At 38.8% G+C, this 26,946-nt stretch overlaps 2 protein-coding genes across 2 annotated transcripts in view; one reads left to right on the top strand and one right to left on the bottom strand.

The window, feature by feature from the left end:
* LOC127988074 (uncharacterized) overlaps window positions 1–5,034 on the bottom strand; it is a 64,728-nt gene extending 59,694 nt beyond the window's left edge. The window contains exons 1-3 of the mRNA XM_052590589.1: window positions 4,894–5,034; window positions 3,538–3,873; window positions 1,038–1,373 (exon numbers count right to left, since the gene is read on the bottom strand). Coding sequence (XP_052446549.1) covers window positions 1,038–1,373; window positions 3,538–3,873; window positions 4,894–4,960 — 739 coding nt within the window. The 5' untranslated portion in view covers window positions 4,961–5,034. The remainder of the gene's footprint in view (window positions 1–1,037; window positions 1,374–3,537; window positions 3,874–4,893) is intronic.
* A 9,484-nt stretch (window positions 5,035–14,518) lies between these two features.
* Window positions 14,519–26,946, top strand: part of LOC127987230 (uncharacterized) — a 12,778-nt gene continuing 350 nt past the window's right edge. The window contains exons 1-4 of the mRNA XM_052589510.1: window positions 14,519–14,692; window positions 25,686–26,021; window positions 26,303–26,656; window positions 26,741–26,809. Coding sequence (XP_052445470.1) covers window positions 14,650–14,692; window positions 25,686–26,021; window positions 26,303–26,656; window positions 26,741–26,809 — 802 coding nt within the window. The 5' untranslated portion in view covers window positions 14,519–14,649. The remainder of the gene's footprint in view (window positions 14,693–25,685; window positions 26,022–26,302; window positions 26,657–26,740; window positions 26,810–26,946) is intronic.

Genomic DNA, 26,946 nt, shown 5'->3' with positions numbered 1-26,946 from the left:
CCCAACTCTAATATAATCAGTGATGCTGTCTACACTGGATGTGGTGCTGTGTGACAAATCCCAGACAAAAAAAAAAAACCTGCTGCTGCATTCCATTTATGACGTGCTGACACAAATTTCAAATGATTTTCAATGGCTTCTTTGTCGTGTTCAGAGTAGATAGAGGCACTTGTTAAATGCAGACAGTTTCAAGACGTAAACTACTACTGACCCAAAAGCCCAAGAAAAGTTAACTTCAATTTCCTCAAAATCCTATAAATAAGCAACAGAAGTTTTGTGATTCTGTTCTGTGGAGCAACAAAGCTTGAACTGTTCACCCCTATGAGTTATGAGGTATGTCTCGATGAAGAAGAATGAAGCATACACTATAACCAACTTTCTGGTGGTGGCTTGGTGATGCTCTGCATCCTCTGGTACTGGAAAATTGCAACATGTGGAAGGTAAGATGGATTTACTGAAGCATCAGGAAATCCTAGGAGAAAATGTCATGGAGTCATGAGGAAGCTGAATTTTGGGCATCAGTGGACCTTCCAACACAACAATGATCCAACGCATGCTTCCAATTCCACCAAGGCTTCATTGCAGAAGAAGTCCTGGAAGATTCAGCATGTAAACCCAAGAATATTACTGAACTGGAGACCATCGAGGAATGGGCAAAGATTCTCCAGCAACACTCCCAGAAGCTGGTGTCTGGCGATGTACTGTATCTCTTTTGCAGGAGTTCATAACAGCAATAGTGAACTCTAGTAAGTAAGGACTAAAGAATAATTTTGAGACTGCAGAAGTGGGGGAAAAACTTGAATCATTCGCAATGATGAGCGATTTGAATTACTTTTGTTTGATTATGGCTGCCCACTGCTCTGGGTGTGTGTTCACGGTGTGTGTTCACTGCTGTGTGTGTGCACTTTGGATGGGTTAAATGCAGAGCACGAATTCTGAGTATGGGTCATCATGCTGGTCTATACGTCACTATGCTTTTTTTTCTTCACTTTTGATGTGAGTTTTCAAATTGCACAAGGGAACTTAATTATACTTACTAACAGCAACGTTAACAACAAAGCTCTTCTCACTGAAAGCATGGTTGCTGCGAAGAGCATTTCTGTTGATCTGTAGTTTAAAAACTCCTGCGTCTGTGTTTCTGGTGTTCATGATGGTCAGAGATCCAGTCTGATGATCCAGCTCCAGTCTGTCTCCAAATCTCTCTTTACACTCATCTTTACAGACATTACTCATATATCCAGTGATTTCAGCGATGCGAATGTCTTTATAATACCATCTCATCAGATCATTTGGTTGTCTTGATACACCAGGATCTAAAGAGACAGATTCTCCCTCCTTCACTGAATTTTCATCTTGTTCAGAAACAGGAACACCTGCAAACACAAACCAACAGCTGCTGAAGGATCGTTTTTTTTTTTTTTTTTTTGAAAAAAAAAAAAACAACAACACAAACAATGTGAAAGCACTGTGGATATGAATAGAGCCCGACCGATATATCGGCCGGCCGATATTATCGGCCGATATGAGCTAATTGCATTTAAATCGGCATCGGCGTTTATAACGGCCGATGAAACATGAGAAACAGTCTCATATTCTTCACTCATGTTATGAGTGTTGCATAGTTTGCCCACCAGAGGGCGGTCTGCAGCTCCAGAGTTGCAACAGCGCCAGAAATCCACAAAGAAGAAAGCGATCAGCCAAGCCACCCAGGTGAGTCTGTCGTTCGTCATGTGAAATGATTGTAGATTTAGTTCATACACTGTATATAAAAACGGTGTGGTAGTTCTAGTTAACGGTCCTATCATTATCACTTCTAAATATTCTGTAACATCACTTACAGCCGCTAATGCATTGCTATATTAGATTAGCCACAAAGCTAATACCATGTTTATCAGTGGAAGAGCGCGAACGTTAATAAGAGGTCGAACTATAAAGTTAGCGTTTAGTGCTTATTCTATTGCAGTGTGTTTCCCACATAATGACCGCGTAATGGGCCTTTCACACAGGACGCGGTATGCACAGCGCTTGGCCGCTGGGTTTAGCGTTGCCCTTCAGATACAACGCGATTTGCCCTGCTCTGCGCTATGGCGTAGGCGGAGTTTTAAAAACTTTTAGCGGGAGCTCTTTCATAGTCTGTTGTTCCTCTTTTCGGTCAGCAGCAAACATGTATCTGTCCCGTTGTAAGAAGCGAGCGATAGCGCTAGTCCTGCTGATGAGAATTAAGAGAGAAGCAAGGAAGAAGAGGCTACCCTCAGGCCCAGGGAACAATTTGGTGAATTCAGGCTGGTTACGTTACTCTAACGCTAATATAGCTTCCTTTTTAGCAGGCCCCTTAAATGTTTGCTATTAACTTGCTTGAAGGTGGTTCTTCTCAAAATTGACAGCGGTGTGTTCATGACACTAACGTTAACCATTTTGATTCAGACTGCACAAAGAGAAGAGGAGAAGATATACGGGTCCGTTGTGAATGTGTCTGTGAGAGCAAATATAGTGTAGTTACAGTAACTACAGTAGGTGCGTCAGAAATGATTAAATCAGAGGGGACATGTAAATAAATGTGAGCTGAACAAGCGCTTTTTTCTTTTCTTTTTTTTCTTACATATTGTTTCAAAGCAGCTTTACAGACATAACAGGAAAATGTTGAAATAATATTGTTAAATATAAGGAGGTTAATACCTATTGCTTGACAAATAAAAAAATATATATATATTTCTCATTTTTGCCTATGTAGGAGATCCCTGTTTATTATTATTATAATTCTAATGATGACATGAGTAATGATACATGGTGATATTATTAATACACATGCTTATTCTTTCTATGTCTCTCTTTCTGCCCTACAGATGGCTGAAAAAGGTGAATGATGTAGCAGCAAAAGTGTGGGACTACTTCTGCAAATACTTTAACTTTAACTTTAGTATTATAATTTATTTACAGTACACACACAGACTGTTAAAATCAGCTTCAACTGGAAGAAAGTAAAAGTGTTAAATGTTTAAAATCAGACTGTTTTTTGATCGTTAAAAAATATATACTTTTGATGTGCAATTGTTTAGTGATTGAGACCGTAATCTAAGGCTTTTTTTTTACATAAATCCCTTCTGGAAAATGGTTTATACAGCCCACATACATAGAACAGGCAGATATTTTGCCATTGAATGTTATGTAAGTGCAGCTTATAGGAAATGGGTCTAATATCCAGTTTATTTTCAAAATCAAAATATCGGCTTATAAATCAGCTCTTTTCGAGTTAATATCTGCATCGGCATCGGCCCCCAAAAATCCATATCGGTCGGGCTCTAGATATGAAAACAATTTCCCACGCTGTTTGCAGCATTTTGCATATTTTGCAGACTTATTTTAAATGAAGTACTTTAACAGTAAATTTGTTTTCAAATAGATTTGAGTAGATACAGCATTAAAATGCATTAAGAGAAAAGAACTACACAATGTTATTGCAAAACAAACATTAACTAGCATTAATATTGTGATTTAAACCTATTTAATGTGCTTTTAAAGATTAATTTAGTGACTCACCATGAACAGTAAGATTGAAGGTCTTTTCACTGATACTGCTGCTGCTGCTTCTGATGATCTTTAATTTGTAAAGTCCAGAGTCTGTGTTTGTGATGTTCATGATGGTCAGAGATCCATTCTGAAGATCCAGCTTCAGTCTGTCTCTGAATCTCTCAGTGTCTTCATTACACTGAACATCTGTACAGATAAAACTGAGATCTCCACTGATTTCAGCTATTCGAATGTCATTAAAATACCACTTAATATCTTCTTGTTGGTTTGTTTTAACATCACTGTGTAGAGTGACTGATTCTCCCACATTCACTGACACTGTGACAACATCAACACGAGCAGCACCTGAAAAAGAGATAAAAAGTTAATTATGAACCAAACAAAGATAAACAACAGGTAAGAGCTGTGAAAATGTTTTTCTCCAGAACACACAGATTATACTGTAGGTAAAGAAACCCGTCAGACCTCAATATATCCATGCAAACACAATAGCCTATACAAGTCATGAATAATCTTCAGCAAATTAATGAACATTACACAAACCAAATCTTGATTCATGTATTAGCTGCTTTCACTGTAAGTGCAGTCATTAAATAAAGTGTTTTCATAGACAATTTAATGAAAATTGCATACTATGAATTAAAACAATAGTATTGATGAAAATGATCCATAAACAAGAAAATCGTGCTTTTAATTACAAAATATAGTTTTTAAGTATCCTTACAAAAATTAACCACCACGATAAGAAAAAAAGAAAACTGGTTATTGTATTGTAGTTATCCCATGGTAACGTTACTCACAAATTAACCATGGTTTTTGCTACAAAATCATTATAACTATGATATTTGTGTGGTAATGAATGGACTACACGATTTATATTAAACGTGATAGTTTTATCTGTTAGAAGGCTTTAACCAAAGCTCAAATTACTATCAAGATATTCTCCCAAATAAAAAAATAAAAAATAGCCATGGTTCTGCTTACTCAAACCAAAGTGTTTTAGCCTTTATCAGTATTAACTGTAATGAAGGAGACTGAATAATTAATATTTACAGCTGCTCAGACAAAGCACAGAGCGATTTTTTAAAGAAATGTACATATTAGTCCGTTTTATTCCAAGAGTAGGTTAAATGGTTTTCGAATAATAATAATAATAATAATAATAATAAATAATAATAATAATAATAATAATAAATAATAATAATAAAAATATGACTAGTCAACGGTCAGCTTTTTCAGTGGTGATTTGCGTGTGTTTACAGCATGGTTTACGCGTGCTCATGAGCGTGACGGCCCACATATCGGAGGTAGACAAACACGTTTCGTTTTTATCATTGACAGGCAGATAACATACAAATGACTTACCTTGTTGGGATGATACAGCGACAATTAACATAGACCAATAAAAAAATCGCCGTTCCTCTATCTCCATAATAAATGAATACAATTAGAAGAAAAAAAATAGAAAAAAGAAAAGAAACAAACGACTTTCACTTTGAACTGTATATCCTCATCCTCCTCCTCCTCCTCCTCCTCCTTCTTCTTCTTCTTCTTCTTCTTCTTCTTTGATTTTAATGGCGGGTTGCGAAATAACTTCCAAGCTTCATACCGCCACCTACTGTGATGGAGTGTTTGGTTCTTTCATTTTAATTGATTCTTTGGCAATCTTGTCTGCTTCCTCGTTACCTTGAATTCCCACGTGTGCTGGTACCCACATACATTTAATTATTATTCTTATCTGTCTTAAACCGTATAACCTTATCTTGATTTCAGTTAAAATGTCAGTTCTATTTGTTTCCAATGATTGTAAGCTCAAAAGGACTTCCATTGAATCAGAACATATTATAACTTTATCCGGTCTAACTTCATACACCCACTGTAGTGCCATTAAAATAGCTATCATCTCTGCTGTATATAATGATGCACCATCTGTTATCCTTCCAGCCTTCCTCACCTCAAACTCTGGAACATAAAATGTAGCCCCTATCCTTCCAGTCTCTGTACTCTTTGACCCATCTGTATAAATCTGAGGAAACGAGAAGTATGATTTTTTTTATATACACATATGTAATTAAACTATCTGCTTCATTCATTTCCCTTCTGTTTTCCTGTAATTTTATGTCTATTTACAGTTGATCTATTATCCAGGGTGGGATTGGGGATACTACCACTACTGGAGCAAATGATATTGACTCTAGCCCAGCTTCATTAACCAACTCCTTTATTTTCCATGCAAATCCTTTACCAGTTGTATTTAAAAATTCCCAGCAATCATTCAGAACATCCCTTGTTTTTTTTATTTTTATTATTATTTTTTTTATCAATTAATTAAATTCTCTTTCATTTTTTCAGAAATGTGGTTCGATGTGTTTGGTGCTGGAACAGTTTGTAGGTCAGAGTGGACTCTCAGTGTTTATAGGTGAAGGGTGTCTTCCTCTTCTGCTGCTTTAATCATCAGAAACAAACCATGATGAGACACTTTGTTTGACACAGAGGGAGAGAAACATAAGAAACGCAGTGATTATTGTGCTCATATTTAATAAGTCAAGTGTCGGTTCATGCCAACCACATCAGTCAAACATTTGAGAGCGTCCATAATATCTTGTAATACTTGTTAAATATGATCTTTTTTTTTTCCAACCAGTGTTGCATGGATGGGCAGCAAGTTCTTATATATGTATGAGGAGGAGATATAAACAGGTTTTATGATATGCACATCTATGAGACGTGTAGGTTTGTCTGATATGTGAATGTGTGAATCAATGATTCATCTTTATCTCTCACCATCACAATCACCAACCACTTTAAGACCTTTAGTGATACTGCTAATTATTATCACACTGTTAAATGCATTTTCTTAGAATTTGGGGTTTTTGTCAACCGTGTAAATTAAAAAGTTAGCATGACTGCATTTTTAGCCAGTGAACTGTTTCCTGTTGAGCTCGCAATCCTGTAGTTCTGTTGCTCAACCCACCAGAGGGCGCTATTTATTTATCTCTTGCTTCCTTTTTTTAAAATATATATTAGGATTGTATATTCTCTTCTTAGGTTCTTAAATATTGGACTACAGGACTTTCAGTCATGTATATGACGTCACAAGGTCCGGTAGAATGAAAGGCTCTGTTTACATTGTTTTAGAGAGAGCCATATATCAGTGTCAGACTACACTTACTTCTGCAACTTCACTCCAGGCCCAAAAGTATAGGCTAATTATGACATTTTTATGTATTTATCATGTGGTTCTCAACACATCTTGGGGTTTGTTCTTTGTTTATTGATATATATTTCACTATTTGTTATTTGTTTAGAAAGTTCGGATAGACCAAAATCATCACTGCTGCAAAAAGTTGCATTTTTCTAGTTGCCAAATATGTTAATGTAATTAATTCACATTCATATTCACAGTCACAGAGCAGCAGAATACGGTTGTCAGTCCTGCATTTGAGTCCTTAACACGGTTACGTTCACACAATACAGTTAATTAAGGGCTTGACAACTGCATTCTATAACCGAACTTACGCCTGTCTATTTTCAGGACTCACAAACGCATTCTCAGAAAACACGCACTGTGTGAACTAGACAACTTGTAGCTTAGTATAGTGCGAGAGAGATGCACATGTGTGGTTTTACTCTTTGTTACAGTGATGGAGAAATAAGCTGTGCGTCATCTGAAGGTTTTAGACCCACTCACTGTTCAAAACTGGAGCAGTTTCCGTCAGTTTTGTGTTCTGTGTTCATACTCAAATTCAGTGTCATGCATTAGATGCAGAAAAGGACGCGATTGCATATATGGGCTTGACTCATTGCACGTTCATACAGACGCATCTGTACAGTAAGCTGTTGTTTAAACGGGACATTTCGAAATTGTAAGTAAACACGGTTGTCAGTCCCTTAAACTGACAGTGTGAACGTGACCATGATTAATGTAGTGATTACTTTCATTTCTGGTGCTCTGGCATTTTAAAACTGTGTCTGAGATGTTAGCGTGCAATAGCATCGATCACAAACATGATCTCTGCACCAAACTTATAACGTCTTATTAGCTTACTGTCTAATGCATTGTTTGCAAATATGCATTTCTTCTCCCTCTTTGTGTTTTTGATTTTGTCCAAGTGCTGCTAAATTAACTAATAAGCCTCTTAAAAGTCCTGTCAGTACTGCTAACAATTTGGGACATTAAGAGCTGTTTTAAGGGTTAAGATGCTTTCTGAATTACATTTTCATTTACTAGGATCTTTACTTTAATTTTAAGAGGAAGCAGAGTCTACACATCAACATTCGATTTTCGCCCACATGTTGCCCATGTGAAAATCATGCCGCCCAGATGTGGGCCGGATCTGGGCCGCATGGTCTTCACGTGGGCCAGATGTGTGCCAAATCTAATGTTGCTGTCTGAGACTGACATTTCTAAGGATTTTCTTAGAATTTTGTCACTAGGGTCAACTCTTAGCACAAAGATTTTTCATGAATACTGGCCCTGGTGTGCATCTTAGCTTTCTGGTAATAGTTAGCCAAGGCGATAAAGCACTCTTTATTACTATGTTTGTATTTCTCTCATTTAAACCTATTGTTTGCAAGTTATTCACACTGCACTCTCACTAATAAAGAGGACTCACTGGGTACACCTGAGGCTGGATTGAGATGAGCAAACTCTGTGCAGAACCGATCACCGCACGATGCATGCTGGTTAGAAATGTGACCGAGGGAAGTCCGCCTTGCTTTGATGTTATTCTGATGATACATACTGCATACCAAAAACCTCGAGCACAGTTGCTCTCTCCTACAGCTGCTGCACTGACACAAAGCATGATGGGAAATGCCGCATACTCTAGCCTGAATTTCAGGCGAGGCTCATCTAAAAATGAGCCTATTATGTCTCATTGTTTGATTTAGTTATTTGCATACTGCAGTAGTAATATCTCACTTAAATGTTGTGCAACCATACCTTTAATAACATCAACGGCAGAAATATCAAAGGCATCAGTAATGCACTCCATATTCAGTTATTTGGAAAACAAATAAACAGACAACAACAACAAAAATAATGAAAGCCAATGGAGCGTGGTGAGGGTAGGAATAATATGATATTTATTAATTATAATCAGGCAAATTTCTGTAGGCTATGCAACTAAATAAAATCTGTTTTATTTGACATAATAACTACAAAGATATCATACAAAGAGTGAAAACAAAACAGGGATATCTAAGAAAATAATACATTCTTCGGTATTGTCCTCTAGAATTGTCTGAAGGAGATTTGATCATCGCTTTTTGGGTATGTTTTCATACACATGATCCACCTTTGATTTCTGCAAGGAGAAATGCATTCAAACAGGAGTTTTAATTATGCAACAGGAAACTAATAACCTGAATAGCATTATTATTCTCTTAAATAAACCTTAAGAACGGAAACCTTATTAACTGAACACAGCCTTTTTTTGTTTTGTTGAAAACAGAACAGATACTAACATGTAACTAGATGCAGCAAGAAGAAAATGACATCAATCCCGTTCATCACATGACTTTTTATGCCGTTAAAACATCAAACATATCATTCTTAAACTTCCTAACGACAGACTGAGAATGACTGTCTTTCGACACAAAACAGCAGAGATAGTGTAGCTACTTGTAGCGTGTCTACAAATCAACCATTGACCTCTAAAGCTGCATTTCGCCTCAGATGATCATGAACCGCAGAGCAGCTGCAGCTCGAGACCTGAATTCAGCACAGAAACATGGGCTAACAGCTTGTGTCCTACTTTCTTTCCTCTAACTATCTACTGGTACAGAAGATACCTTTGTATGTTACTTTAGACTAACAAACCACATTATTTAGAGTTGGAACTGTTTGTATATGATTTAAAAAAATTATAAAGTAGACCACACAACATTAATAACACCTAATTTATGATATGCAAATAAAATAAATAGTAGTGGGCTAAAAACGTTGCACTGTATGTGTAGCAATAGCCCCCCCCCCCCCCCCCCCCCAATTACCCCCCCCCCCCCCATAAAACAACTTTGTATGAGTAAAAATTATAGGTTTTTCTTTTATGCTAAAAAAATCATTAGGATATAAGTAAAGATATACAATGCGTTTTACTTGACTTGTGACCTGAAAGTCCCTATTGGCTGTCCTTAATAATACTGCAACTGCTGCTAACTTCAATCGGCAAACTTCAATCACACTAAATGATTATGACTTCTCACAGCTTCTTACCGTTTTTCTTGTTTTTGGTTTACGCAATGCTGAATCAGTTCTGTCTTCCTCCTGGATCTCAACTGCATTAACAATATTACACACATGTGTTAAAATGACCAAGTTTTCAATACTATATTGAAACATGTGTCTTAAATGTTTGTGAATATGAATTGTTTGGCCTCCTGACCTGTTTGTCTATATTTCTTGCAGATGCAGCACATCATGAATGCAGCTACAATCAACAGAGATCCAGCTGCAGATAGCAGGACTATGTACAATAAAGGTAAACCTAATGGTAAACCTTGATCTGTAATTAACAAAATGAGCCATTAGTGAGGGTGAAACTGTCCATCTGATATACAACAAACACTATTAAACTTGATAGATCAGCTCAGTTAATCATTGTTAATATTAACACAGAGGTACCTGAAGACGTGTGACAGAGTTGAGTGATGTTGAGATGTGTGGTCTGGTTTGTGATGGGATTGTTGATCACACAGCTGTAGCTGTTTTTCTCCTGATATTCCACCTCCAGAGGTAGAGAGAGACTGATGCTGAGATCAGACACACTGATGCTGGACAATAAACTGTTTCCTTTGTACCAGGAGAGAGTCACATGACCCACATTCACCACTGAACACACCAGTGAACAATTCTGCTGTGATGATGAAGATGATGATGGTGATGAAGAACGATTTTGTGAATAATCTCTGGTAATGTTAGGAGTGGGCAGATGAGCTAAAAAATTAAAACATGCAAGAGCACAAATATAAGAACATCTAACATCAGTCTTGTTCTGATTTAGTGTGTTGACGGTCAGTAAGCGTTTCTGTAAAATGAACTATAAACTTGAAAATAGTATAATAATTATATTCAGAGTTCAGAACAAATTAAGCTCAATCAACAGCGTTATGGCATAATGATGATTATCACAAACACACATTAATGTGATTATATATGTATATATATATATATATATATATATATATATATATATATATATATATATATATATATATATATATATATATATATATATTTTTTTTTTTTTTTTTTTTTTTTTAAGAAATTGAGGTTATGTTGAGGCATTCACACTGAAAGTCAACAGGGTCAAACTGGAAACTTAAATGTTAACTTAAAAATTGTACACCTTTTTACAACACCATAAACCATGGAGCCATTGAAAAAAAAAATGTAATAAAGCTTTACTGCACAAAATAATACACTATACTTTAAACAGAAGAATTCATGTGTTTTATGGAATCATAAGCTTCACTTATGCTTTTAAATCCTTAAAAAATTCACTGCATTGTATGGAGCCCCGCACATGGCATGCAAGAAAAAATAAATAAATTGTGTGCCTGATTTACTAATTTGTTCCCTCAATGTACTAAAACGTGCACACGATTACTATTGCATTCCCTTGATTTACTATTACATTCTCTCGATTTGCTAAATTGTGCGCACGATTTAGCAAAATGAGGGATTGAATTAGCAAATCGTGCGCCCAATTTGTATATCGAGTGAATGAAAAAGTAAATCGAGGGAACGCAGTGGTAATCGTGTGCACATTTTAGTACATTGAGGGAACGAATTAGTAAATCGTGCGCACGATTTAGATTAATTTTTTTTCCTTCATGTAATGTGCGGGGCTCCATTTTTTTCGTTTTTGGATAATCAAGCATATGTGAGACTTTTTTCCATAATTTTTTCAACCCAAAATATTAATTTAATAAAACACGAATGTGCTCAGAAAATTGTGTCAACTCACCATAAACAGAAATTGAATGACTGCATTTTTTTGAACTGAATTTTTGTGTCGACGGTTCCACTCCACTTATGTCTACTTCATAGCGTCCAGCGTGTTGAATTGTGATGTTTGTGATGGTCAGAGTTCCAGTCTGTCTGTCCAGCTTCAGTCTGTCTCTGAATCTCTCATCAGGAACATCAGATGTGAAGATTCCATAAACTCCACTGATTTCAGCTATCATAGATTTTTCCACTCCAAAATACCACATTATGTTAGCTCCTTTGTGTATTTCAGTAAGTTCAGTGTTTAAAGTGACAGTATCACCCTCCATCACTGACACTGATTCACCAAACACACCTGATGAACAAACAGATTTTACACTGATTCATGTTGGTTTAAAAAAGCCTGAAATCAGTTTGTAAACTTTAACCGCAGCAGAGACACTAAACAAAATGAAAGTCGACACATGAACAGACAGATGTGTGCGAATCAATAATTTTATGTTTAATATTTTTAATTAAATGTGACATTAATAAGTTAATTAAAATTGGGTAAAACTAAGTTTAATTCTGCTAGACACCTTCCATAGCTTCATATTTTTATATTTGGCTCATTATAACAGGCTCACTAAAAAGAGATCTGAATCCAAAGTAGGTCTCTCATTAATTTCTGTATATTTGCAAAAGCAGCGGGTATTTCATTTCTTTGAACTGAAAATAAAAGAAGCTGTAAAAATGCATCTGTAACTTACCAGTCAGACTACACAAACAGAGAAAAACAAGCGTGAGAGACATTTCCTTCAGATGTTCAGCTAAAACTCTGATCTAATAAGACCTTCTGATAACACGGGCGCTGGTGTGAATCCTCCCTGAAAGGGTTTGACCCTCCTAGTTCACACACACACTGTACACGTGTTACAATTGTGTGCGTGCAATTGTGTATGTGATTTACCGCGACAAATCAGGTTGTGATACTAAACAAGACCACATGGAGATGCCAAAAAAAAAACTAAACCAACTGCCTTTAGTTGACCACTTATACTGTACCTACTACAGTATACAAATCCATTCAGAATGACTAAACACAGCAACATACACAGGTGACATGACAAATCAAAACAATATCCTGAATGTGTGTAGAAATGTGAACGTGCTGAAATGTGTTTTAAATACAATCTGTGCATCAAGAGCTCTTATAAATGGTTTGTTTGTGCTTCAAAGTTAAAGTGAAAAAAGTGATGTGACATTCGGCCAAGTATGGTGACCCACACTCAGAATTTGTGAATTTTTAGTAAGTTGTTTTTTAGTCCAAGTCGCTTTAAATGCTAATGAGCTTGGCTGACCCCGCCCCTCTCTTCCGTGAGGTGACGAGCAGACTGTAAACTTCACCCGCGAAACTGCCACATTTTTGGGAAAGACAATTTGGTAAGATTCATAAAAACCCTTGTACTCACTTCTTCTGTAGATGAGGCTTGATCACGATTGATTCACGCAAACAGATGCATTTTTAGTCAGACCAGGGATCAGCACATTCCCTTAAAAAAGGTAAGTAACGTTTATCCTCTGCGTCTTCAGACGTCAGGAGTAAATGACAACTGCTTTATTCATTATTACATCCATTAACAAAACACCTCAATCAATTAATCGTGTTAATAAATCAATAAATCAAAAAATCAATTAATAAATAGTGGCATCTCACTCCTCACTCAGGGCGGCTCTAAGGTAAGACGGCCTTGTCAATCAACCATTGTGGGAGGGGCCAGTGCAAAACTACTGACAGGAATCTCAGAACAGCCTGATTTGAGAAAGGGGAGTTTAAAATGGGGATTAAAAAAAAAATACTGGGTGGTTTTTTTTATCATTATAGGATGGATGTGTACGCACACTTCCAACAAACATTTAATGTTCAAATAACTGACCAACCAATAAAAATGCGACATGAAATCCACGCGACATGGCACTACAACATAAAACTGCTTATTTCTTCCACTTTCGCCACTCCCACTTTTTTTAGCACACATAAAAGCTGCAAATGTCAGTGTTGTCAAAAGTGGTGTCATTTTGCTCATTTTGTTTATGACTAGCACATATAATGATGTTTTATTTTTCTATAGAAAAGTGTTGCTGCATTCGAGTCAATAGATGTCATAATCGTACAGTTGACTATCAGATGTTGCACAGTGTGCCATGCAGTGATCTTATAAGATTGCTGAAATCTATCAGTGTGTCAAAAATAAAAATCTTTATCAAACAGACATTTGAATTTTGTGAATTTAGATTTTTGAATTTTTAAACATTGATGGTTTCTGACGTTTCTGACTATCCATCTCTAATGGTGCATCTTACAGAAGTGTGACATGAGCAGCTCAACATCCGAGTCAAAATGAAACCTGCTGTGGGCTGATTTTCTTTTAAAAATTAGTTTGATCTGTGTGGGTAGACGAGCAGCTTGTGAAAGGCCATTTGTTTGATGTGTGTTCGGTTTGTAGATGAAGACTTTCTTCCTGTCCTGTTGTCATGAACCTCACAGCTTGACTTCCCTCCTACACAGAACAGCTTTACAGTCAAATACAATTAATCATTTCAAATTTTTTTTTTTTGAAAACTGTAAATCCTACTGTCAATTGGTGTATCATTAATTAATTCATATTTTTTTCATTAGAGTGCTTTTGGAGTGTTAAAGTGCTGACATTTCTTATTATCTGACATAGTAGTATGCTTACAGTACTGTAACAGATGTGAAGAATTACACAGAAAAGTGTATTAATATTTTTTTTAAAGGTAGTCTATAATCATAAGATATATTATTAATATTACTATTATATATATATATATATATATATATATATATATATATATATATATATATATATATATATATATATATATATTTTTTTTTTTTTTTTTTTTTTTTTACTTTAAAGCAAAGGCGAGTTTCTACGAGGAACACGAATATGTCCATAGTTGGATCCTTGACCCATTATTATAATAAATAAATAAATAAATGTTGCTCAGCCTATCATGATCAACTGACAGCTACAACAAAAGTCATGCACCGCATTCAGGAAATGTTACCCTACATCCGTTCGTAGATGTTGTCAACACGAAAACGGGACTTTTAGTTTTTACTTTCATTTTATTTTATTGATTGGTTTTTCAGAGAAAGTGTGATGACGCTGTTCATTTTCATCGCAGTGTGGGTTTTACAGATTGGTAAGTCGCAATGGCGAATGTAGCGCAGTGTTAGACGACGTGTTATTTCTTTATACTTCTTCTTAATGTTGTTTTAAGACCTTTATAACTGTACAATGAATCGGATTTTACTTTCGGTTTCGATTTACAAGTACTTTTAAAACATGATAACGGATATGAAACACAGTGATGCTCGATCAATCGCCTTTTTATAACGTTTTAAGTGTCCGAATTTAACGTCCAAATCAGTCAAATCATGTAACGTAACTTCATGACATGCCTGATATTTAATAAGAGCTGTTAAAAGCATATTAAACTACGAAAGGGAGCTAGTTTTATTTCACGGCAGAGGGTATATTTTTTTTATTATTTATTACTGTTTTGTTTGTTTGTTTTTGATCGACGACATCTCATCCTGCCCACATCCAAGCGTGACGTACATTAGCCATGGCCTGTGGTCACGCCCATATAACTATGTCCAAAATTCATCTTGTTCTCATTACTTTGAAAACATGTCTAAGGGAAATGGATAAAGTTGTCTGCCTTAAAAAAAGAAAAGAAAAGAAAAAGAAAAAAAGTCTGCTTGCTTACAGCCAAAAAGAATAAGAAGTTGTTTGCCCTATCGGTAAGTAAAACATCTTTGGTCTTTAGACTTAAAACATTGACAATTTTTTATGTGTGCCTAGTTTGTGTGCATGTGCATAAGCAACTCTGCTGTGTTTTCTTTCATAATACCATAGCCCTGCATCCCGAGAACCCTACAAATAAAGAACAAAGTGCATTGATGAGGCATTTTTATTTGTGTCATAAGAATAAACATGCAGTAATATTCATCTCTCACCCACCCATAATTACATCATCATTAGGGTTGCCAAATGACCCCAGAAATGGAAAATAAGTGAATGAACAGCTTTTACATTATTACAACACCTCTCTGACATGAACGGCTTGAATAGTTCCTGAATCAAATGACGGCCCGCCTTCTGAAATATGAAATGTGTTGTGATTGGTCAGCTGGCCCAGTGTGCATAGCAGCCTGCTGCGAGCTTCAGTTTAAATATTGTGTCCAAATCAAATCGAATTGAGTATGATTTAAACCCAGATGATTGTAACCTCTCCGTCTCCCTTGGGAAAGCTATGGTGTCTATAATGCGTTGGCCAAAAAATAGACTGGTCCACCGGGGATCCCCCCCAGTGCTGCTGATTAGCCAATCCGGGCCTGTACATATATGATATCTTTAATAATACACACTGATCACTTGAACAGAGACTTGGTTGAAAAACCTCATCATTTCACTATTTCTTACTTGATAACTTTGTGTAGCTATGTGACAGCATAGATGTCAATCTTAAAGGTGCTCAGGGGCTTGAGCGCCAATGGAAATGATTAGAGTAGATTAGATTCAACTTTATTGTCATTGCACATGTGGGTACAAGGCAACGAAATACAGTTCTGACAGAACAGAACAGAAATGATCAAGCACCCATGGAAAAACATGAGATACTCTATGTTCTTTATAACCAATAAGAAATGGTTTGCAGCTTGTACATTTTATTGTCGGTTTCATAGTTCATTTCAGGCAGTTTTGGGGCGTTATTTTAATGGCAAATGTCGAGAGTGCATTATTGTAATACGTGAGGGTACTCAAAGGTGCATGGATCTCTCCGTTTGCAGCAGGCTTGCTCTCCAATAGCCTATAGTGATCATGGCTCTGCGCTCCCTCAGATATTACAGTATGTGGTGTGCGCCCTCGAACTTTGTCCTTTGTACGTGCAAATAAGTGCATAGCGTTGTTTTGAAGCTTCCCCCACTGGCAGAAATTTAAATCGACGCCTGTGTGTGACATGTTTGTCATTTTATTGAATTTTTTCAATGTTGATTTGTTATGTTTTACAGCATCCTACTCATTTTTCGCCCCAAGCCTGATGCAGAGAAGTTCTGGGATGAGAGGTTCGGATATCCCTGCTGCAGTCTCACCAGATAGAGACCCGCAGAGAATCAGATGAAGCAAGGGGTGTCTTTTTATTCTTCTTTACGTATCCGGAGGACTTGGACACATTCAAAGCAAATTATCGTGATGAACAAGACTTGAAGGACATGCCATGTCCATGAATAATCTATCAGATCAAGGAATCTCTCAACACAGTATATTTATATGAATTGTGTACTGCATATAAAGAACTGTTCTTGAAAAGTGAAAGTTTATTTTTTTTTTGCCCATTTTACCATCCTTTACAAAAAAATACAAAAACATTTATTAGTGAAATGAAGATAACATTATTTTACCTTGATCCTCGAAACACCCATCATTCCTTGAACATACTTCCAGGTTTCCCCGGGAAGGGGATGGGGAATCACAAGGTTATGTATTGGACACAGACGTGGCTTCTGACATCACACTTGGATGTGGGCGGGGTTAAATGTGCAGCAAATGACGCGAGCCATGCTTGCCTTCTAGGGCTCCTTTATGTTTTTGCACTCTATTTTTGGGGGCGTGCCCAAATGGTCAAAATACAAACTAAACATTCAATGTGCCGGACCTGGCATTCCTGTAAACACAGTGAACATAAGCAGTTAAAGTGATTGTTCTGTGTTCAAATGCCTAATTCTGTCCTAGCTTATTTTGCAGAGACAACTATAAAGAATTTCATTGGTTGATTTCCTTTAAGAAAAAAAAAAAAAAATATATATATATATATATATATATATCTGTAGACTATAAATGAATAATGGTTTCTGAGGCATAAAAGAGACAAATACTTCACCTTTTAAGAGGGACAATAAAGAAAATTGTCCTTCCTTTTTAATCAGGATGGTACTGTAATCATGATTTTTTTTTTTCTACTTAACTGTGGTTTCTTTTCTGTAAATTTTTTTTGTTTGCTTGTTTGTTTGTTTCCTGAATTTTCTTCATCTTTTTTCTCATACTTGTGTAAGTTCTCATAAGGTAGCAAAAGTTGATTATATATATATATATATATATATATATATATATATATATATATATATATATATATAGATTATATATATGAGAACTTTACGGGGGGAAAATGCATGGTGCCTGTCAAGTTCTGTGTGTTTGATGACGGACCACAGCTTTGCCCAAACTTGAAAACGGCTTTATCTCCGATGAACGCAAAGGATAACTCAAAACTGTTCACTTTCTTTTCTTTTATTTTATTAAAGATGGTTTGATAGATTGGGTTGGAACAGAATAGGTTGATAACCTTTAAGATACACAAACCAAAACCATAAATTAATTACAAATAAATCACAAATAAATCTCAATACCACTTTCTCAAAGTAATAATAAATAGATGTTACAGAATCCTCAAACCAAACCAGACAAAGTAATTTTGATTAACCTAGGATCTCTAATAGTTAATTAAAATAGCAATCCCATAATTAAACTTATATAATTTAAACAATACACATGCTTAGAGTAACGTTACTTCTGCCAAGTTCTACATTCACATAATAAAGTCTTCGCTATTTAATTTAAATTGCACATTACAACCAAGCAAAAATCATATAGTCTGAACTCCACACATTCAAACACAATCACATTCTGTCCTACCAGTTGCGTCTTTGGATGATCAAGAGCTGTGGTTAGGGTATCTTTTTCCAGGAACGGGTGAGAGGGCCAACTGAGCTCTTACCAAACATTTCAATGCCATGCACTCCCTGTGGGTGCGCCGGTAAATATAGTCCCAAGAGCACTTCCGAGAAATTGGTTCCACCTCCTGTCACTTTTTCCTGTCACTGTTGTATGGTTGCCCCCTTCAGTTTGGGAGTGCTCTAAGTATCCTGGGTGAATCTAGGCTGGAGTGCTCAGTACAACTTGTAACCATGAATTGACACAACACCTCCCACTTGACCTCCTGGTTCTTCAACCCAAGGAGGTCACACCAGTACTGTGATATGTTGGATTTAGTTACTCTATTTTTTGATCCTGTTGCTGCTGCTGTTCTTCTACTGGAAGCAGGACAACTATTCGTCTGACATCCCTGTGAAGAACTGTTGCAGGTACCTTGGTTGAGTGTTTTTTCCCCTTTTTAGTGGGCTTCACAGTTGCAACTGGGTAGCTGGGGAAGGATCGGAGATATACATCCCTCACAATTCCCTTTCTGTCAGTATTGACGTCAATAACTCTGGCAAGCCTGAACTGACCTCTCAAGGCATTCTGGTCAGCCAGCCAGATGACATCTCCAATTGCCACATTCCTGTGAGCTGTGTGCCACTTAGTCCGGACAAACAGGTTTGGTCCGGCTAACTGGCTCCATTTCCTCCAAAACCGGTCAACTTCAACTTGGATGTTTCTTAATCTCTTGTAAGAGTAGCCTTCAAAGTCAAAAGTCCCTGGATCTCCTCTGGGTCCAGTTCTTCCAAGCAGAAGTGAATTTGGGCTAATGTATTCTACACAGTCCTCCCGGCTCTGAGTCCTGGCATCAATAGGTCGTTCATTGGCGAGGTTGGAAGCCATATAAAGGAAAGTCTGAAACTCACCCCATGTGAAGACTCCATTACCCCCCAGATTGTGCAAAGCCCGCTTCACAGTCCGGACAGCAGCTTCAGCAGCTCCGTTCCTGTGAGGTGAGTCTGCTGGATGGATCCTCCAGTTCCATTCTGTGCCATGTTTGGAGGCTTCATACTCAAGCTTTGATTTCTCCAGTCGGTCCAAAAACATGTAGAGCTCTTTGAGGGCAGGTCTGGCTCCGACAAAGTTCTTTCCAGGATCCGACCACAATTTCCTCGGATGTCCTCTCAGTGCTGTAAATCTTTGGTAGGCTAACAGGAAGCCTTCAGCTGACTGGTCACTGACAAGGTCTGTGTGCATAGCTCTAGACGCCATGCAACAGAAGACAATTCCCCACACTTTGAGTTTCACCTTCTTTCTCACCTCATCCTTCACTTCGTAAGGTCCAAAAGTCCACTGTCGTGTACTCAAATGGATTGGCTGGTGTTATTCGTTCCGATGGGAGGTCACTCATAATCTGTTGGCACCTTCGGGCCCTAAGTCTCCTGCATGTCACACAATTATCAACGATCTTCTGAGCTAATTTCCGGCCTCTTACCACCCATGCTTTCCTTCTCATCCGGAGGAGTGTGCCTGCGATTTCTTCATGATTTGCCTTGTGGGCTTCTTGAGCTAGAAGAGTGGATACCCAGGATGTGCAGGGCAAGATTGGTACTGCAGTTTTTTCTTCATTAAAGATTTGGAATCTTCCTCCACAGAGCAAAAGTCCAGTGCTTTCCTCTTTGACCACAGCAAGTCTGCTGAGTGTGGTGTCTGGCAAGGTTACCTCCTTTTGAGCTGCAAGGAAGAGATCCCTGAGTGCATCTTCACACTCCATGATGGTAAGTGTAGCTTCCTTGACTCTGGACTTGATCTCAAGAGCTGAAGGAATCTCCTTTCTCTTTGACTTGTCTGTGGTTGAGGTCTTGGCCAGCATTTCTTTCCACTTTGTGGCAGCTCTCCACACCCAGGCAATGACTCTCATCAACCTGGTTAAACTGCTGAACTTACTGATGTTAAGGATTTTCCCCACTGAAGAACCAGAAGGTGGCCTCCGGACTTGGATTTGGTGCCCTTTTCTGCTAGGGCTGCTTTGCAGGTCCTTGTTTTGGTCAGAGGTTGGAGACATTTGCATTGCAGTGGCAGGTGGAGCATGTTGGTTTTTTTCAACCTGTGCTCGGGTCAGTGCTGCTGTAAAACATTTCCTTTGGAGCTTGTTTATACCTTCTTTGGCATCTGCAGCGACATCTTTGGCTGACTTTGTCGGCCACTCCTCCACTGGTCGTTTCAGAAACTCTGGGCCATTTTGCCACACAGAGTTCTCTTTAAGGTCTTCTGGGGTTGCTCCTCTTGTTGTGAGGTCAGCAATGTTTTGTTCACCTGGAATCCATCTCCAATCTTCAACTGATGTGGATTTCTGGATCTCTCCTACTCTGTTCGCAAAAAAGGTCTGGTACCCATAACTGTCCCTTTGGATTGCACCCAGCACAGTTTGACTGTCCAACAGATGGATCCAACGATCAACTTGCATCCGACTGTGCTTTTCAATGTATTTCCTGAGTCTTGCAGCGAACACAGCACCACAGACCTCAGCCTTCACTGGTTCTCCCTTTTGGTCAAGTGGTGTGAGCTTGGCTTTGGACTCAACAAGCCGGACCAGGATGCCTTGCTCAGTCTTCCACCTGAAGTATGCAACAGCTCCATAGCTCTGGTCGCTCCCATCTGAGAATGTTATTCCCCAGGGTTCTCCAATCCTTTTGACTGGTGTTAGGCTTCTATGGAAGGTAATTTGGTTGAGGCGTGTGTATTCCTCAAAAAGGTGGATGGCTTCTTCTCTAAGTTTTTCAGACAGAGGTGTGTCCCATGTGTCTCGTGTTAGAGTTTTGCCTCCAGCTTCTTGAAATGCCTTTCTGACTAGAATGGCTCCTTTCTGTTTGGCCGGTGTTGCAAGGCCTATTGGGTCATACAAACTAGCTACTTGGCTAAGCAATTGTCTTCTAGTCAGTGGGTTTGGAGTTTTTCTTCTTACCTCTTCTCCGACAAGATTTTGGCTGATTCTCATCTTCTTTTTTCTCTTTGAGAAGTTTATCGAGGTCATAAGATACAGTTTGTCTGGTTCAACCAGGTAACCAACTCCAAGGGCTTTGTTGTCTCCTTCTCTCATTTGGTTGGGGAGAATGAAGACTTCATCTGACGATGCTGGATGTTCGGATGTAGACGTCTGCCTCCCACTTTGGCCTGATCGGACCCACGGCTTGAGGAAGAATCCACCTGCCTTCAGAATTTCTTCGACTCCTTTGGTGGTTTCATCTAGCTTTTCCAGGTCATTATGGGATGTCAGGATATCATCTACATAGGAATCCTCTTCAATGACTCTCCGTTCCTCCTTCAGATGAGTGAACATTGGCAGCTTTGCTGTCTCTCTCATGGCCAGTTGTGCTATGCACCCTGCTGGTCGATCGCCAATGTTGACCCTGGTGATGGCATATTCCTCAATTTCTTCATCTTCACTGTTTCTCCAGAGAAATCGATGGAGGTGCATCTCCAGGTCTTCAAGCCACACAGAATTGTACATCTTCTTGATGTCGCCGAGGGCAGCATGGACTCCTCTCCTGAACCTTAGTAGCACTGCTCGGATGGGATTAAGTACATCAGGCCCTTTCAGGAGAAGGTCATTCATGCTGATTCCTCTAAACTTCTGGCTGCTGTTCCATACCAGTCGGACAGGTGTTGTTACAGAGTGTGGGTTTGGCGCCACCAAATGACTGACGTACCATACTGGTCCTTTCCAGTCAGCAATGGTCTCTCTAGTGAGTTTCTTTGCTGCCTTCCTTTCCACCATCTCGTGGACTTGAGTTGTGTATGCTGCACGCCACTCTGGTTCTTTCTTGAGCTGTCTCTCCATCCTCAGAAATGTGGCTTCCACTGCGCTTCTGTTGTTGGGGAGGGAACTTGGATCCTCAATCCAGGGGTATTTTGCGTCCCAATGAGGCTCCTGACTATGCGCATCTGACTTCATATAACTGAGGCCTTGCCTGATCATCTCAAGCTCTCTTTCTTCACTCAGAGTCATGTCTTTGCCTCCTGGTTGACAGTTACCACACCGGCATCCTCCACACATGGGTTCGCAGGCCGCACCAATGCTGTCCCACTTCCACCAGTCCAAGAACTCTCTGCCAATAACAGTGGTTTTGGTTTCAGCTCTAGATTCCTGCATCCCAGCAATTTCTTGATACTTCACTGCTGTGATTCTCATCGATCGTGCAAAGTGAGTCTCAGAATTGTGCAAGGCCATGTCCACTACTTCACAGAGGTCTGGATGTGCTCCGCCAACGGTCTTTCCTAAAGGGCTTTCCCACAGGACAAGATCTCCTACTACCTTTACTCTCTGTGGAGCAAGTCTTCCTTCACGGTGGCTTATGAGAAGCTCCACGTGTTCTGGTCTGTGAAGATCTTCCAGGTTGGAATCGGGGAAGAACTTCTTGAGTTGCTGCGCTTTGATTACTCTGTGAACTTTTGCAATCTCATCCAACCCATAACAGATCAGCTCATGAGCTTTCTCCGTGCCTCTAGGTGTCTTGACTCTTACCTTGAGTAAGTATCTTTTAGTCTTTACCTTCATGGCCATACCTCCAACTCCATGGATGACAAGTGTGATCTTTTCACTTTGAAGCTTCAGTCTCCTGGCAGCTATATGAGTGATGTAGTTGGTATCTGATGCTAAGTCAATGAGAGTTCCAATTTTCTGTCCTGCGTTGGTGGTTACTTCGAGAAGCATAAGAATAACTGGTAACTCACGTGTGCTTGAGTCCATCACTCCAGGAAGGCTTCTTCCAGTGCAGTGTGATTTTGCAGCCATATTGGTGAAGGCTCTCCTGAATTTTTCTGCCATATCCGGGGTAAGCTCAGATATTAATTCCTCTTGCTCCTCTGTGAACGTTTGCCTCCTAGTGCTGGGTTTTCCCACTTTCACAGATTCTTTCCCCTTGAATCCTCCTTTCAGGCAGAGAAAGAAATGGTGATCTGAAGAGCTTCCTCTCCTGCAGTCTCTGTTCCTGCACAGGTATGTGTCCGTACATTCATCATCCTCTGCATGACATCTGAGGCATCTTCTGCATGCTCCCAGCCTTTCGACAGCATTCAGTTTCTCACCAGGCTTTAGTTCTTTGAACTGCTTACAAAAGAATATCTTCTCACGGTGCTTTTCATCTCCACAGACAACACATCCTCCTTTCCTCGTGGACTTTGTGAGGGCATACCTTTTCTCCAGGTACGTGGCTTTCTTTTCAGGTTTTTCACCAACACCCAATTGGTCTAGTTTCTCTAGAATGTCCTCTTGTGTCTTTAAGAATGTTAGAAGGATGTCAAAGTGATTGTCAAGTGTGACTCCATTTCTTGGATTGACCATGAATGTCAGCCAGTCCCTCTTTATATTATCTGGCAGCTTGCTCTCTATGGATCGGATCACAAGGGGATTTTTTATGGCTCCAGTACTTTCGAGCTCCGTGAGGTCATTCAGGGCCTTTTCCACAGCTTGAATTAGGTCAATTACCTTCCTTGGCTGGTGTGGCTTTAAAGGAGGGATCCTCTCTAGGTCCTCAATTATCTCCAAGGCAATTGTTGATTTATCTCCATACCGGTTTTGAAGTACTCTAAATATTTCATCAGCACTGTTGTATGTTGGCAGGCGCAGGTCTCTACATATTCTCTCGTCCACACTGTCAAGGAGTTGGAACTTCTTCACTTCCACTGAGCCAGTCGGCTCTCCCTGCTTTTGCAGATTTTCCCAGTCTCTCTTCCATCGATGGAAATTCCTCTTAAATCCAGTGAATTTAGGTAGACTAGTTGGCTTTATTCTTACCACTGGTTGTGGAACTGCTGTTGGTTGAGGCTCTGGACCTCTTCTTTCCTCTTCTGCAATTTTTTGTGCAGTGAGGAATTCTGCTCTTCTGGCCTCGAGGTTGCTGCCGAATATTCTCAGGTCTTTTAACCTGCCTTTCCAGTGTGCTGTCTGATCATGTGAGATCCATTTTTCCCAGTCTTTCAGGCTTACAGTTGCATCATGAATTAGCTTCCTCACTCTTTCCAGCTGCAGTTCATAGCCATCTCTATTGATAGCAGTGATGGGGCTTGTTTGGGCTCTGTCACAAGCTTTTCCCGCTTCTTGGATTGCAAAGTCTACCTCCTCTTTACCATATCTTGACCAGAGGTTGGATTGAACTGCTTTACGGATTTCACCCAGTCTCATGTCGCACTCTTCCATTGTCCTTTCAAGCTCAGCCTGCTGGTGCTTGTCGAGCTTGACTTCTTTACCTTCCTCAGTTCCCGCTTCAGCCAGTAGGCCAGCCCTGTAGTCATCATTTGAATCACTAACATACCTTGCCAGGGAACTGAGCTTGCTGAACTCCTCTTGTAGTTCATCCTTAATCATACCATCTGCAGCTCTGCTCAGGTAGTTTGCTTGCTTTGTGAAAGCAGATTTAGCTAAGGTCCGCTCTTGCTTCAGTTGCTTGACTGTTTTCCCAAGAGTTTCCTGTGCCATGGTGAAGAATTTCCAGTCAATTCTCCCTTTGCGTCGACAGCTTGATTTCAGGCCTTTGATCCTTGTTCTCACTGCCACGCTGGTTATCAACTGTCAAGTTCTGTGTGTTTGATGACGGACCACAGCTTTGCCCAAACTTGAAAACGGCTTTATCTCCGATGAACGCAAAGGATAACTCAAAACTGTTCACTTTCTTTTCTTTTATTTTATTAAAGATGGTTTGATAGATTGGGTTGGAACAGAATAGGTTGATAACCTTTAAGATACACAAACCAAAACCATAAATTAATTACAAATAAATCACAAATAAATCTCAATACCACTTTCTCAAAGTAATAATAAATAGATGTTACAGAATCCTCAAACCAAACCAGACAAAGTAATTTTGATTAACCTAGGATCTCTAATAGTTAATTAAAATAGCAATCCCATAATTAAACTTATATAATTTAAACAATACACATGCTTAGAGTAACGTTACTTCTGCCAAGTTCTACATTCACATAATAAAGTCTTCGCTATTTAATTTAAATTGCACATTACAACCAAGCAAAAATCATATAGTCTGAACTCCACACATTCAAACACAATCACATTCTGTCCTACCAGTTGCGTCTTTGGATGATCAAGAGCTGTGGTTAGGGTATCTTTTTCCAGGAACGGGTGAGAGGGCCAACTGAGCTCTTACCAAACATTTCAATGCCATGCACTCCCTGTGGGTGCGCCGGTAAATATAGTCCCAAGAGCACTTCCGAGAAATTGGTTCCACCTCCTGTCACTTTTTCCTGTCACTGTTGTATGGTTGCCCCCTTCAGTTTGGGAGTGCTCTAAGTATCCTGGGTGAATCTAGGCTGGAGTGCTCAGTACAACTTGTAACCATGAATTGACACAACAGTGCCCTTTGTATATGCTTTCTTAAGAGATATTTATAGTGAACATGTCATTTCTTCTCCAGGTGCAGCAGGTGGTGTTGAAGACAGTGTTTTAGTGTCACTGATGGAGGGAGATTCAGTCGCTCTTCACACTGATGTTAAAACAAAACAGCAAGAAAAGATTAAATGGTTTTTTAATAAGACTCGCATCGCTCAAATCAGTGACCTTCTCAGTAAAACCTGTACAGATGTTCAATGTAATGAAGGGACTGAGAGATTCAGAGACAGACTGAAACTAGACAATCAGTCTGGATCTCTGACCATCAGGAAAACCAGAACCACAGACTCTGGAGAATATAAATTACAGATCATCAAAACCAACAGCATGAGCGAAAATATCTTTCGAGTCACTGTCCGGAGTGAGTCATATAATAAATGTTTAAAAACTCAGTGTTCCTCATTCTTATTCACAATGTGTTTGATATTACGACAGTGATTCAAAATGACTTTTGCTTTCAGTTTGTGTGATGGGGACTTTTAATTTGTATTTTCTAGTTTTCCCATTTATTAATTTAATTAATTGTTTTCTTGTGTATAAATGTCAACAATTATTTCTGTTCAGAGTCTGGTATTGTTTTGTTGTGCAGAACGTTTTATGATTTCCTTTCCAAGTTCTTGTTATCTTTTTTTTTCTCAATAGAGACGGATGAAATGAAGACTAAGAGAGTGAACGAGGGAGAATCTGTCACTTTGGATCCTGGTGTAATAAAAAACACAAATGATTTTAAGAAGTGGTATTTTAATGACACTCTCATCGCTGAAATTGCTAGAGATGCCAGCGAGATCTTTACAGATGATGAGTTAGAAGATGCTGACGGGAGATTCAGAGACAGACTGAAACTGAACAATCAAACTGGATCTCTGACCATCACAGACACCAGAACCACAGACTCTGGAGATTATGAGCTAAAGATCATCACCAACAGCAGCAGCATCTGTCGGCAGTACAGCATCATAGTTATCAGTGAAAAGAGCTTAAGTGGAACTGGCTCTAGTGAGTGTCCTACTTGGGTATTATATGTTTACTCATATCAGTCTCTAGTAATAATGACTTTTTAATTTATGCTTTTCATGGCAGATGGGGTTGAGTTTCTTGTTATTGCAGGATTATGTGTTGGAGTTGAGCTTGTCGTTGCGGATGTAACAGGTGAGAATTACTGGTTTGTCTATGCGCATGTGTGGTGTGGTGTCATTCAGTCATTATTGCAAAAATATGAATAACTAAATATATAGGACAGTACTGCTCCTTGGAATGTGTAAATTGTTTAGAGAAGATGACTGGAT

The sequence above is a fragment of the Carassius gibelio genome, chromosome B22, assembly GCF_023724105.1.
Source record: "Carassius gibelio isolate Cgi1373 ecotype wild population from Czech Republic chromosome B22, carGib1.2-hapl.c, whole genome shotgun sequence".
In the NCBI taxonomy this organism is placed as follows: domain Eukaryota; kingdom Metazoa; phylum Chordata; class Actinopteri; order Cypriniformes; family Cyprinidae; genus Carassius; species Carassius gibelio.
Note: the sequence above shows the minus strand (reverse complement) of the source record. Positions and strands in the feature narration are given on the sequence as shown.